We start from the raw sequence: 13,977 nt of genomic DNA, 5'->3' as shown, positions 1-13,977 counted from the left end.
CACCGCTATCCCTCCCTTCCTGAGTCCCACCACAAATTTCACAACTTAAAAGCCTTTCTTAGACGAAAATACCCTCCTATATTTTTTTTTTCCATATACATGTTTTACAATTTTCTTTTATCTCATTTTCATCCCATTTTTTATCTCTCTTTTTCTTCTCCTTATCTATTTGTTTCCGGCACATAAATCCACCTCAAAAATAGGATAAACATTGAGTATTATCTCAAAAAGATCTGATTAGGAAATTAATAAATAAATACTTTTTATTGAAAATCAAACAACAATAATATATATATATATATATATATATATATATATATTAGTATTTGTTTCTATTTAGAATTTAAGAGTGATGTTGAAAAAGTTGACTAATTAATTACATGTTCGGTGAACACTGAACAACAGTAAACACGTTTGTTTTTTTAAAAAATAATTGCATCTTTTATGTTTCTTAAAATTTTATTAAAAAAATATTGATTTAAAATATGTTAAAATAACATATTAAAATTAATCATACCAATTTACGATAATCTCTTTTCATAAACTTGAATAGTCACTCAAGTTTTTTTGGGGCAAAACTATGCCAAAATAACATTTTTAAAAAAAATATTCCTAGACAAATTATTTTGAAATAATAAAAATTTATTTAAGTAAATGTATTTTTTTATTCATAAGAATCGAAACTTAAGTATAAGAGTATTTTGAACAACTCAATTAAGCTGATTGAATTAATATAAACTACCTTAATTATGTTTGTAGTCCATGTCCCATAAAAAAATGTTTATAGGCCATGTATAATATACATGTTTTTATACTTTTAGTCCTTTTAATTTTTTTCTAATTTGGGTCCTCGAAAATTTTTATTTTATGATTTTAGTCCATGTCACTATTTATTAATGATGTGTTTGCAATCTATTGAAGACCTAAGGACTAAAATAGATATATTCTAATATAAGAGGAACCAATATGAAAGGTTTGCAATTTTATATTTTATTTAAGGACTAAAATTATTTTATAGGAACTAAAAGCATAAAATGTATATTATAAAAACTAAAATCATAAAAAGAAAATTATAAAGACTAAAAACATATATTGGAGGAACTCAAAACATATTTAAACTATCTAAATTTTATAAAATTGAAAAGAAATCAAATTCTTTTGCCATCCCTTTCGATGCAATATTCTTGACAAGCATGTTTTGTTCTTAAAAAAAGTGCAAGCATCCATTTTAAATTTAATGAAACGTAAAATCGAATTTGTTACTTATTTTGTTAAGGGAAATAATTAAAAAATAAAAATATTTATTCATATAAAATTATCGTAAATATATATTATTAATAGAGTTTAATTGTTGAATATGTTACTAAATTTTACACTATCAGTTCATGATATGTCTGACTTTTAAGATAGTTAGAATATGATTTTTTTTTTTAAAAAAAAATATGTGACATTTTGTGATTAGTTGAAAAAAAAAAGTACATACTAATTAAATTGTTATTATTAATAAATATTGTTGTTTTTAACTAGGATACAAAAATAATAAGGTAATAAATATATCGAGAGTTTATCTTGAGATTTCATGAGCCTATGGTGAAAAATTAATTCAGCCCCATTTATATTTAAGTATTTGAAAATATAAATATATATTAGTATATAAAAAATAGATATATAGATTCATTAAAAATTATATATTTTCTTACATTAAATGAATAACACAACTTTAATAAATCTCAAAATGATATATCACATTTTTTATTCAATTTGCTCTTATTCACCTAACTAAATTCTCTTTACACTAAAGCATAATATCCAACTTGAGATTCAATGTCAATATCGATTATTATTCAAAAACGGTATTTTAATCACTAATTCCTTAGGTGAAAAGATAGAAGTTCATTCGTTAAATGTCAATCCCTTGTATATTTGATAAAGGAACTTGCTTTAAGTGTAATAACCAAAGATAACTAATAACCTTCATTTTATTCCTAGCTATGAGAGTTAATGGGTGTTCTACCACAAATCAAGATAAAGAGAGTATTTTTCAATCACAATCTCATCATAAAATCATAACAAGCATTAAGAGTAAAGGCAAAACACTAACATTGAAGAATAAGATACATATATAAACATCTTTCAAACAAAATACATGAGAGTATAAAGTTTAGTTACAATCTAACCCCAAGCAATGACAAAATGTAGCTATTCATTCCCATGGGTAACACCAAAATGTATGATGGAAGGAAGAAAATGGAAGAAAAGAGCAAGGAAAGCCTTTTTCCTCCCAAAGGAGTGAATTTTACAAGCTAAAAACGTGTTACCCTCAAATGAGCACAAAATCTATTTATACAATCCCTATAAATATGAACTTTAGTAAAGATATGCTTAAGCAAAAAATTTCAAGCTTAAGCCAAATAGCTTTTGACTTAAGTTGATTTGTCCTCTACGGCTCCTTTGCATCTTCTCTAAAAAAGAACTTCAATTCAAGCCCACATTTCCTAGCTTGAGTACACTTTGCTACAAATTTTCACTTCAAGCTTTCAAAAATTTTGTTCCAAGTCACTTCAAATTCCTATAAAATAATTCATCCATAAGCACATGCAACCTAGCAAAATGATAAGTTAAAGAAAAAAACTACAAATTCACAAATTAACATAAAAGACATAAACAAAGTCCTAAATAAGATAAAAGATGAAATAATTGTCTAAATTAATATCTCTCAATTAAGTATTTTTGATAACTATCAACTCTTCATGTCCTTATCCTAACAGAAGACATGATAAATTCATATTTAAAAATGTAGATTTATATTTTTTTAAACCCATCTGTTGAGTTCACATGATAAGTTCACAAATTTGGATAAAACTATGAGGAACTCATCACATTCTTTACAATTTTAATTTACTTATATAATTATAATTTGATTTTATTTTATATTTTGTCTCTCAGAGAAAATATTTCAGTTCAGTCGTTATTGTCTATCATCAATAAAATATCATTTCATATTAAATATTTCATATTTTTGTTCTTTATTAATATACTAACACTTAGTTTTTTCATTTATAATTTGAGTTTTTGTTTGTTTCTTATTTTGTTAAATAAATAAATATTTTAAGTATATTATCATAGATCAATTACATGTTGATATGTTAAAATGGACTAGAAATTCATTTAGAATGAACTTATAAAGGTAATACATAAAATAAAAAAAGAAACTAACAACCAACATAATAATACTTCTTAATCACATGTCACATCTTAATTTGAAGAAAAGAAGACATAACATACAACAATAATTTTAATTTAGTTATAAAAAACAACCTACATAATATAAAAAAAAAATGTTAGAGAACTATAATCTTTTTAAAAATTTTAGGCCCCTTTTAGTTGTAGATCTTGTGTCGTCGCACCTTCAGACAAGTGTTAGTCGTTATTCATAAGTTAGTTTTATGTTGAATATTTGCAAGGAAATAATGCCGTACCTCCAATTTATGATTTTTTTTATAGGAATTGTACATATTTTTATGTTTAGTATGATTTTATAGAGTAGATACTCTCATTCTGTGAATTAATGTTGAATCCGACTCAGTTTTAGGCCAAATAAGAGAAGATTCAAGTAGCTGATGACTCGCTTAGCGAGGAAAATCCGCTCAGCGAGTGGCATCCGCTCAGCGGGTTGGGAAACCCTAGAAGAGGATAAGTCAGAGATGTGCTCGCCCAACGCGCAGCCAGCCCGCCCAACGAGGATGGTGTCTTTTCTCACACTCAGCGCGCCCAATCTCACTAAGCCAAAATTCACTTACTCTAGCTTAGCGAGCCAATCTCTCTAAGCGAGCCTTTGGAAGCTGAAAGGTTAAAGAGTCTTTAAAACACTGAAGTTGGCAGAAATAAGCATAGAGTTTAGAGAGAGCGCATATTTTGAAGAACAAAAGACAGAAAGAGAGCAGCACAGAGAGCTTAGGTTAGAAGGAGTGAATCCTCAACCATCTTTTGTCATTTTCTTTCACTCAAAACTATTCCTTCCTTGTATTGTGAGATTGCATTACTTGTAATGGAAAGCTAAACTTCTTTGTCGGGGAGTTATGCTGAAAACCTTGATGTAACATTCTTTCACTATCTATTTAATGTTATTTTTACGTGTTCATTGCTTCTATTTATGCTTATTTTACATGCTTGTGGCTTGATCACCCATTTGTATGTATAGTTATGATTTTTATCATTGGAAAATGCTTTAAAGCCTTAGAACTTGGTAGAGCAAACTAGAAATCTGTATGCTAGGAATGGAGTGTAATGATCTAGTCCATATTATGTTGTAGGCTTAATGCAACTCTCTTAGACTAAGTTTGTTGAGGGATCAAGGACGAAGTTTAAAGAGAGTTAGGCTCATTTACTAGAGAGATCTTGGTTTGAGTAGTTTCTCAGCATAAGAACACTAGGATAACGTTAAATAGAGAAAAATACATATTAAACATCAAGAGAAATTCAGTTGAACGACCCAACATTTTTTTACTTGATAGTTTTCACCTTCATAATTTTAAATATTTAGTTTATGTTCAAATAAATTTTAGTACAGAATCCAACTTGATATTTACCTTGCTTTTAATCCATACAAATGTTTGCACACTAAATATACAAATGTCTGAGTGAAACAAATTCCTTGAAGATACGATACTCGGTCTTACCGTTTTATACTACTTGAGTGAATCGATACACTTGCCGACCTTCGAACAACAGGGCCTAGGACCACCCCTGAATATATATTAGTAACTGTTTGCAGTGATAAAATATTAGTAATTGTTTAAAATTGTTTTAAAATAGTAAATATTAAATATTTTATGTGTTTTTATATAATAAATATATAGTTAAGGGGCTCTAGGTTGGTTGAGCAGGTTGACACTGTCTTCAATCTTCACAGATAAACAAATAAAAATATATAGGATATCAATACTACAAAATGATGTAGAAAATAATGAGGATGTCACACATAAGATACATGTAGGATAACTAAAATGGAGATAGACATAAAAAATTATTTGTGATTGAAAAACAACTACTAGACTCTAAATAAGGCAAGTTTTATCATACTATTTTTATGTCTGATTATATTGTATAAAAAACTTGACTCAAGTCCCACAAGAACGTAAATTCATTCTCGCTCTTAATATGAAGATATTATTAATAGATAAGTGCAAATAAATAAATAAAAAAATGAACTAGACACATGACATGAGTCTTCCCAATGCATACTCTAAAATCACTAAAAAAAGAATTTAAATTAATTTAAAAGGAAAATTAAATATATTATATTAATCAGATTTTTTTATTTAATCATAAACTATTATATATATAACAGTATGGGAAGGAATTTTAATTTCTTCCTTTTTAATGAGAATTTGAAATTATTTCAAATTAGTATATTAAAATACTTTATTAAAATGATAATATTTTAATTACTTTCAAAATACCCCATCCAAACATATTAGATTATTGGAAGGTAATTTAATATCTCTGTTGAAATACTTTACCTTACCTGATTAAATTTTTCCATCCAAACACAATTAAGGCAAGTTTTATCATACTATTTTTATGTCTGGTTATATTGTATAAAAAACTAGACTCAAGTCCCACAAAAACGTAAATTCATTCTAGCTCTTAATATGAAGATATTATTAATAGATAAGTGCAAATAAATAAATAAAAAAATGAACTAGACACATGACATGAGTCTTCCCAATGCATACTCTAAAATCACTAAAAAAAGAATTTAAATTAATTTAAAAGGAAAATTAAATATATTATATTAATCAGATTTTTTTATTTAATCATAAACTATTATATATATAATAAAATTATTAATTTTTATAATAATTATTTTAAAAAGTATATATAAATATTTTTTAGTTAAGGAAATTAAATTCATATTTTCACACCCATGGTACAAATGTAATTGTAGAAATGCTAATGACATACTCTCAACTCATTTTTTGAATATTCTTTGTTATTACTTGAAAATTATTAGAAATTATATAATTTTGTGACTCTTGCTTCTTTATTAATAAATTTCACTCATAAATTTATAATTTTTAGAAGTTTTTAATCAATGAAAGATAGCATATTACAAATAGTGTTTAGTACATGTGTTACACTACTAATTATAACACTACTCCTATAGTTATAGTGATATTTAGTAAGAAAGAATAAAATAAATTGAAAGAATAAAAAAAAAGTGATGTTAGTAAGAGGGTAATATGGTCAATTGGACAACTTATGTCATGGCCTGAGTCTTTTTATTTAAAGCCTCGCAAGCATCCCGTGAGGTCGTGACTCCTCAGGAGTTTCCCGCCTTTGAAAGTCTCAGTTGAGGATTTGAAATAATATATTAACTAGAAAGAATTCGTAATTTGGGAAAATAAGAGTGTGTTTGGTTTGCTTTTTCATTTTCTGTTTTTATTTTCTGAAAACTATTTTTATTTTAAAAATATTAAAATTCTGAAAACATGTTTGGTTTGACTTCTTGTTTTCTGTTTTCATGAAATAAAAATACTGAAAATTTATGATATATTGACTTCGTGTCTTTTTTTATTTTTAAATTTGCTTAAAATTACATTCATTATCACCACAATTTCATTTTTACCCGAAATGAGGTTTCTGTTCTCAACTGAAAACACCGAAAACGAGAATGTATTGTTTTCATTTTCTGGTTGTTTTCTATTTTTATTTTCACTAAAAATATTTTCAGAAATCCAATCAAACACATTTTCATTATTATTTTCTGTTTTCAATAAAAATGAAAATAAAAAACAACCAAACCAAACACCCCTAAAATACCTACTACCTATCACCACTCCGTTAGATTCTTATATACATTGGCATCTAGTATATTATGGCCATTCCAAAATGGTTTGAATTTTTGCAGAATAAATTCAATAACCTGATAAAATGTGAAAGTTGATTAAGTTTTTCTTAATGAGGGTATATTTTTAATTAATTTATATGATTAATCAAGTTTTTGCTCTCTTAATTTTTTTATATTATAATTTGCACGAGTTTCTCTTGTATTTGCAAGCATTTCTTGTTTTTTTTAATGACTCATGCAGCTTGGATTCAAAATCTAATAAGAAATTTAATGTGGAACACAAAACAAAGATTGATCATGAAAAGATACAAAACAAAAACAAAAAATTGCACAAGAAATAGAATAGAATTTGACCCAAGAAATTAACAAGTTTAACATAAAGAAAAAGATGGTTGATATTAGAAATATTTTTTTTATAGGATTTAAATAAAGAAAACTCAAACTTAAACACATATAAGAACACCATAAAATTTTAATTGCCACAATATGCGTTGATAAAATTATATTTAATTCTTTACCTTATAACTAAAAAGAAAACTCTCACAACTTATGAAAATACTTCTCATTCAAATTCAATTTGATTTTTCTAAATTGAAAAGTTTTTTTCCCCAATGGGACATGACATAAAAAACAAGTAATAGATAAAGTTCTTAATAATAGCAAATCTATGATAGTATCCTCGTCTTGATAAAGTAAATAAATACCAAAAATAAATTAGAACAAATACTAATAAAAATTAATAATTAATATATTAAAATCAATCTCAAATCCTCGTTATATTTACGAAGAATAATTTGAAATCCCACAAAATAAAATAAACAATTCCGCTCTTATTTTCTTTCTTCATTTGCTACACTATATTTTAGGTCTTCATGTCTTTGGACTTTATAATTCAAAATGTTATTATGATTCATATCATTCTTCGTCCTCTTTTTCTTGAATTGGAGTTATCCTCAATTCTTCAAGATCTACATCTCTCTCTCTTCATCATGAATTCCACTTTTGTTTTGTTGAATTCAGGACTACTTAAAATTCAACAAGAAACTGTATTGGATCATGCTCTTCCCAAATAAAATTCACAAAGTTTTACAAATAAGTAGCAAAAAGGAAATTGTTTTGACAAAACTATACAGTAAAATATGTAATTAAGCTTATAATTTATAATTTATTATTAAAAATTTAACTATTGTGAGAACTTTTGAAAGGACAGAATTGATATAACAGAAAATAATAATAGTTGTAGTATCAATTTTTCTTTCAAAAAAGTTCTTGGAGCAGTAAATTGGGCAAAAAAAAAAAAAAAACAACAAAACAGGGTTTCCAATTCAGTTGTGTTATTGTCAATTCCAACTGTTTCATGAACAAAACTGAAACAACATTCGTGACAACTACCCTCTATGCTTATTTCTTCCCTTTCTCTTCGTCCCTTCTTCTTCCTATGTCCCAAGGCCTATTCTTTTCCACACCAATGCAAATTCCCACTTCAAAATTTTCCCAAACCCATTTTCAATGATCACAGGGCAATGCTAAATTCGAAGTTACTTGGTTATACTCACAGTTCTTGTGCTGAAAAGTTTGATTTTTTTTTTCTTTTTCTCTGTACAGTTACTGTGTGAAAATTTGAGTTTTGCGGCTTTCAGTAATACTGCATTGAGCTATGCCTACAGCAATGACGAAGGGGAAGCAAATGGAATTGATTTCTTGCACCTCATGGAAGGGCGTGGGGTTTGTTTGAATTCCCAGACCTAATTTTGGCTTCTAGAAGGTTGTTTGAGTTCTGGGTCGTTTTCTGATGGTTGGAAGCTTCATGGGAAGATTCTGAAGATGGGTTTTTGTGCAGAAGTGGTTTTGTGTGAGCGTCTTATGGACTTGTACAGGCATTTTGTGACTTGGATGGTGCAGTCAAGGTGTTTGATGAAATGCCTGTAAGACCGTTGTCTTGTTGGAACAAGATTTTGCATAGATTTGTTGCCAGGAAGATGGTGGGTCGTGTTCTGGGTTTGTTTGGGTGAATGGTGCGGGAAAAGGTGAAACCTGATGAGAGAACTTATGCTGGGGTTTTGAGGGGTTGTGGTGGTGGTGATGTTCCTTTCCACTGTGTGGAGCATATACAAGCAAGGACTATAACTCATGGTTATGAGAATAGTTTGTTGGTATGCAATCCTCTGATTGATTCATATTTTAAAAATGGGTTTTTGAATTCAGCTAAGAAGGTTTTTGACAGTTTACAGAAGAGGGATAGTGTTTCTTGGGTAGCTATGCTATCCAGTTTACCACAAAGTGGATGTGAAGAAGAGGTGGTTCTTCTGTTTTGTCAGATGCACACATTGGGAGTCTATCCTACCCCTTACATTTTTTCGAGTGTTCTAAGTGCCTGTACAAAAGTAGAGTTTTTTAAGCTTGGAGAGCAGCTCCATGGCTTTGTTCTGAAGCAGGGGTTCTCTTCAGAAACCTATGTTTGCAATGCCCTTGTGACATTATATTCAGGTTCGGGAACTTTATATACGCTGAGCAGGTTTTTAATGCGATGTCACAGAGGGATGAAGTTTCATATAATTTGCTCATCTCAGGTTTAGCTCAACAAGGATATAGTGACAGAGCTTTAGAGTTGTTTAAGAAAATGTGTCTTGATTGCCTAAAGCATGACTGTGTTACAGTTGCAAGTCTTTTGAGTGCCTGTTCATCAGTTGGGGCTCTTCTGGTGCAATTCCACTTGTATGCTATAAAGGCTGGGATGTCTTCAGATATTATCTTGGAAGGTGCACTGCTTGATCTTTATGTAAAATGCTTGGATATAAAAACCGCCCATGAATTTTTCCTTTCAACTGAAACTGAAAATGTGGTGTTGTGGAATGTGATGCTTGTAGCTTATGGCCTGTTAGACAATCTAAATGAATCATTTAAAATATTTACTCAGATGCAGATGGAAGGCATTGTACCAAATCAATTCACCTATCCAAGTATTTTGAGAACTTGCTCTTCTTTGAGGGTTCTTGATCTAGGAGAACAAATTCACTCTGAAGTCCTAAAAACTGGCTTTCAGTTCAATGTGTATGTCTCTAGTGTGCTTATTGACATGTATGCTAAACTTGGAAAATTGGATAATGCCTTAAAAATCTTTAGAAGACTAAAAGAAACAGATGTTGTTTCTTGGACAGCCATGATTGCTGGGTACCCTCAGCATGAAAAGTTTGCTGAAACTCTTAACCTCTTTAAAGAAATGCAAGATCAAGGGATACAATCTGATAATATAGGATTTGCAAGTGCAATTAGTGCATGTGCAGGTATCCAAACACTTAACCAAGGACAGCAAATTCATGCTCAGGCATGTGTCTCTGGCTATTCAGATGATCTTTCAGTTGGTAATGCACTCGTTAGTCTTTATGCTAGGTGTGGGAAAGTACGAGCAGCATACTTTGCTTTTGATAAAATATTTTCTAAAGATAATATATCACGGAACTCATTGATATCTGGTTTTGCACAAAGTGGACATTGTGAGGAAGCACTGAGTCTATTTTCTCAAATGAATAAAGCTGGACTAGAAATCAATTCATTCACTTTTGGTCCTGCAGTTAGTGCTGCTGCCAATGTTGCTAATGTTAAACTAGGGAAGCAGATTCATGCTATGATTATAAAAACTGGCCATGATTCAGAAACTGAAGTTTCTAATGTTTTGATCACATTATATGCAAAATGTGGTACCATTGATGATGCTGAGAGACAGTTTTTTAAAATGCCCAAGAAAAATGAGATTTCTTGGAATGCCATGCTTACTGGTTATTCTCAACATGGCCATGAATTTAAAGCATTAAGCGTTTTTGAGGATATGAAGCAGCTTGATGTATTGCCAAATCATGTCACCTTCGTGGAAGTTTTATCGGCCTGTAGCCATGTGGGTTTGGTTGATGAGGGAATTAGCTATTTTCAATCAACGAGTGAAATTCATGGTTTGGTGCCAAAACCTGAACATTATGCATGTGCTGTGGATATTCTCTGGCGGTCTGGTCTCTTAAGCTGCACAAGGAGATTTGTTGAGGAGATGTCAATTGAACCAGGTGCAATGGTCTGGAGGACCCTTTTAAGTGCTTGTATTGTTCATAAGAATATTGATATTGGAGAGTTTGCTGCAAGTCATCTTCTGGAACTGGACCCAAAGATTCAGTAACCTATGTTCTGCTTTCAAATATGTATGCAGTAACTGGGAAATGGGGTTGTAGGGATCAGACAAGGCAAATGATGAAAGATAGAGGTGTTAAAAAAGAGCCTGGTCTTAGCTGGATAGAGGTTAATAACTCAGTTCATGCATTTTTTGGTGGTGATCAGAAACACCCTCATGTAGATAAAATATATGAATATCTCGAAGATTTGAATGAACTGGCAGCTGAAAATGGTTACATACCGCAGACCAATAGCCTTTTGAATGATGTAGAATGACGTCAGAAGGGTCCAGCACAAATTATTCACAGTGAGAAACTAGCAATTGCTTTTGGATTACTTAGTTTGTCTAGCTCAACTCCTATCCATGTTTTTAAAAGCCTTCGTGTTTGTGGGGATTGCCATAACTGGATTAAGTATGTCTCTAAGATTTCAGATCGAGTAATTGTAGTGAGAGACTCATATCGCTTTCATCATTTTAAGAGTGGTATTTGTTCATGTAAAGATTACTGGTAAGATGGCCGAAGAAGGTTCACTAAAATGAAAGAATCCCCCAAGATTTGCAGGATGGACCAGGATTTATGACGAGTGTTGCAGAATATTTTTCATTGGTCAGTTTGCCTATGCCATTGGTAAGAACTCTAACATGAAATAAATGGAAAGATTTTAGGACAAGAAAGTCTTGATGCTTATGTTCTTCAACTTTTGTATACATAGTATGTTGTGTTCTCTTCTATACCTTTACTTCATCTGAATCAGTTTTCGAGTACTTTAGTTGGCTCCCTTGTATTAAAAATCAACGTTATGTTAGTTATTTTTTCAGTAAGTATTATGAAGCCATGTTTTTCTATTCTTCTTTTCAGGTGAACAATAATATCTGAAGCATTTCATGACCTTTATCTGCGTGTATTCCTTTTGATCCAAATATCATGCTTGAGCTTTTGGTGACATTTGGTTTGAGCCACAATGGTGATTTGGATATCTCTTCCACGGATATAAATACTCAAAATTGAAGATCTTATAAATAGGCTTGGAGGTATTTCCGTTGATCCTTCTAGGAGATCGTACACAAATCATCTTTTATCAACGTTGATTTATTTATTTTTTTGTACAAGAACAGTCACAGTAAAAAAGGGAACACCTGAAGAATGGCGTCAGGATTTATCAAGATCCTCTTCAGAACCATGAATTAATCCTCGGTAGCAGTTGCACATGCCCCGATGTCATGTCATACACATTAATTATCCTACGGAGATCCACATAATTTTTAGGTCATTCTAAAAAGTCATTGTAATTGTATGTTAAGTTGTATGTTAAAATTGCCAGATATTATAATAGCTTGGACTTAGTTTTGCAGCTGCTTGCTGGCTCATCTGCATAAGGGCTAGTATTTGTTGGCCCTATGAAATGATGTATATGATTGATATGACAATCTTGGATTTTATCTTCACCTACTGTGGGCATGCTTATGCTGTGAATTGGTGAAACCTTATTTTGAGGAGAAAAATAACTTGTCATCCAATAAACAGATTACCCTATCGTGTTTGCGATGGTGTTACTCCTATATACTTCATGAATACATTCTATCTCTTATGTTCCCAAATTTTAAAACAGTATTATAGCCCATCTTAAGTTTATTATTGGCCAACTATATTTATGTACACTTTAGATGTTTATTCTCATACGCGAGAGTGTTGTTATTGGACTACCCACATCTATCCACACTGAAGATATGAAATTTTGAGGATGTATGATGTGTTGAAGTCCACATTAATTGGAGCTATAATCAATGTAGTCTTTATACAACTTAAAACTTAGTCAATTCTTACATTTTAAGTTAATTTTGTGGAATTGAGTTAGATTTTAAGTAAACATTTTAAGAATTTTAAATTTTTAATAATATTAATATCAAATTCTTTACTTTTCACCTTCATTTTTAATGAGGAAAAGTTGATCCTAGAAGTACAAAAGAGAGATGTAGTAATGTGATTTACCTAGCTCTATATTCAACACACCAATTTTTTTTTAATGAATAAAAAGTGGTATAACATGGAGTTACCCTCAATAAATATTGTTGAGTAGGGCTAATGACATATTAAAACAACTAGTAGACACCACTCAGTAGATTATTGCATAAATCTAAACTGCAAACAATTTTACTCGGTTGCAACTAGTCATAAACTAGTTGTTTCACTATGTCAGGAAATCTCCGTAAGAAAGGTTGCCCACCAAAAGAGATTTTAGTTATTTCGGGAGGAATCAAACTTGCATCCCTGACAATGAGTTGGTGTACATGTCACAAAGCTGTGTATGAATTATTCATGCAAGTGCTGACCAAACACCAACACATCATGCATATCACGTCCATTGCAATATGGGAAAAGCAACGCTAAAACTGTAATTTCAGCACGAAAAAACTTGAAATGGGGCCCTCGAGTCGGTAGAATTTCTGAAATGTAGTCATACTTGAGAATCTTGGTGTAAGAATTTTTTTTCTTTTTGTAACAGTGAACTAGAATCATACTACGTTGGTACTAAACTGAACATATGCAATGTTTTATATATCACTCAACTATTTATCGATTCCTGTTGAGGATATGTTGGCACTTGGTATGTATGAATTTTATTTGTAAATGTAAATTTCGAGTACCTTTTATATACGCAGGGAAATTTAAAAATCTCAAGTTTGAATAGAATTAAAAATCATCAAAATATGCTTGAAATGTTTAAGAATATGGATATCTTGAATTTTCAAACATCCTACGTTTCTCTTGCTTTGGCATGATGTCAAGACAGTTAAGGCATTCAAAATACAGGATTTTGATTTATACGAATTGATATTGAAATGCTTAGTTGACTGTTACTACCTACACAAAATTGTAATTACAGTTAGGGGCATCCGACACATATGGCTCTCATAGGGGATGTTTGGTTAAGGAGATAAAATAAAAAGAAAGAAAGTGAAAGAA

General features: G+C 30.3%; 1 protein-coding gene across 1 annotated transcript; it reads left to right on the top strand.

The window, feature by feature from the left end:
* The first annotated feature begins 8,019 nt into the window (after positions 1–8,019).
* LOC100776269 (pentatricopeptide repeat-containing protein At4g13650-like) lies at positions 8,020–12,452 on the top strand. The gene is given in 5 exon segments (XM_026126288.2): positions 8,020–9,352; positions 9,355–10,998; positions 11,001–11,640; positions 11,872–12,044; positions 12,129–12,452. Coding segments are annotated over 3 exon segments (2,655 nt in total). The 5' UTR covers positions 8,020–8,865; the 3' UTR covers positions 11,525–11,640; positions 11,872–12,044; positions 12,129–12,452.
* Positions 12,453–13,977: the final 1,525 nt, after the last annotated feature.

Source organism: Glycine max, chromosome 16 (genome assembly GCF_000004515.6).
Source record: "Glycine max cultivar Williams 82 chromosome 16, Glycine_max_v4.0, whole genome shotgun sequence".
Lineage (NCBI taxonomy): Eukaryota > Viridiplantae > Streptophyta > Magnoliopsida > Fabales > Fabaceae > Glycine > Glycine max.
This window is presented reverse-complemented; position numbering and strand designations above follow the sequence as displayed.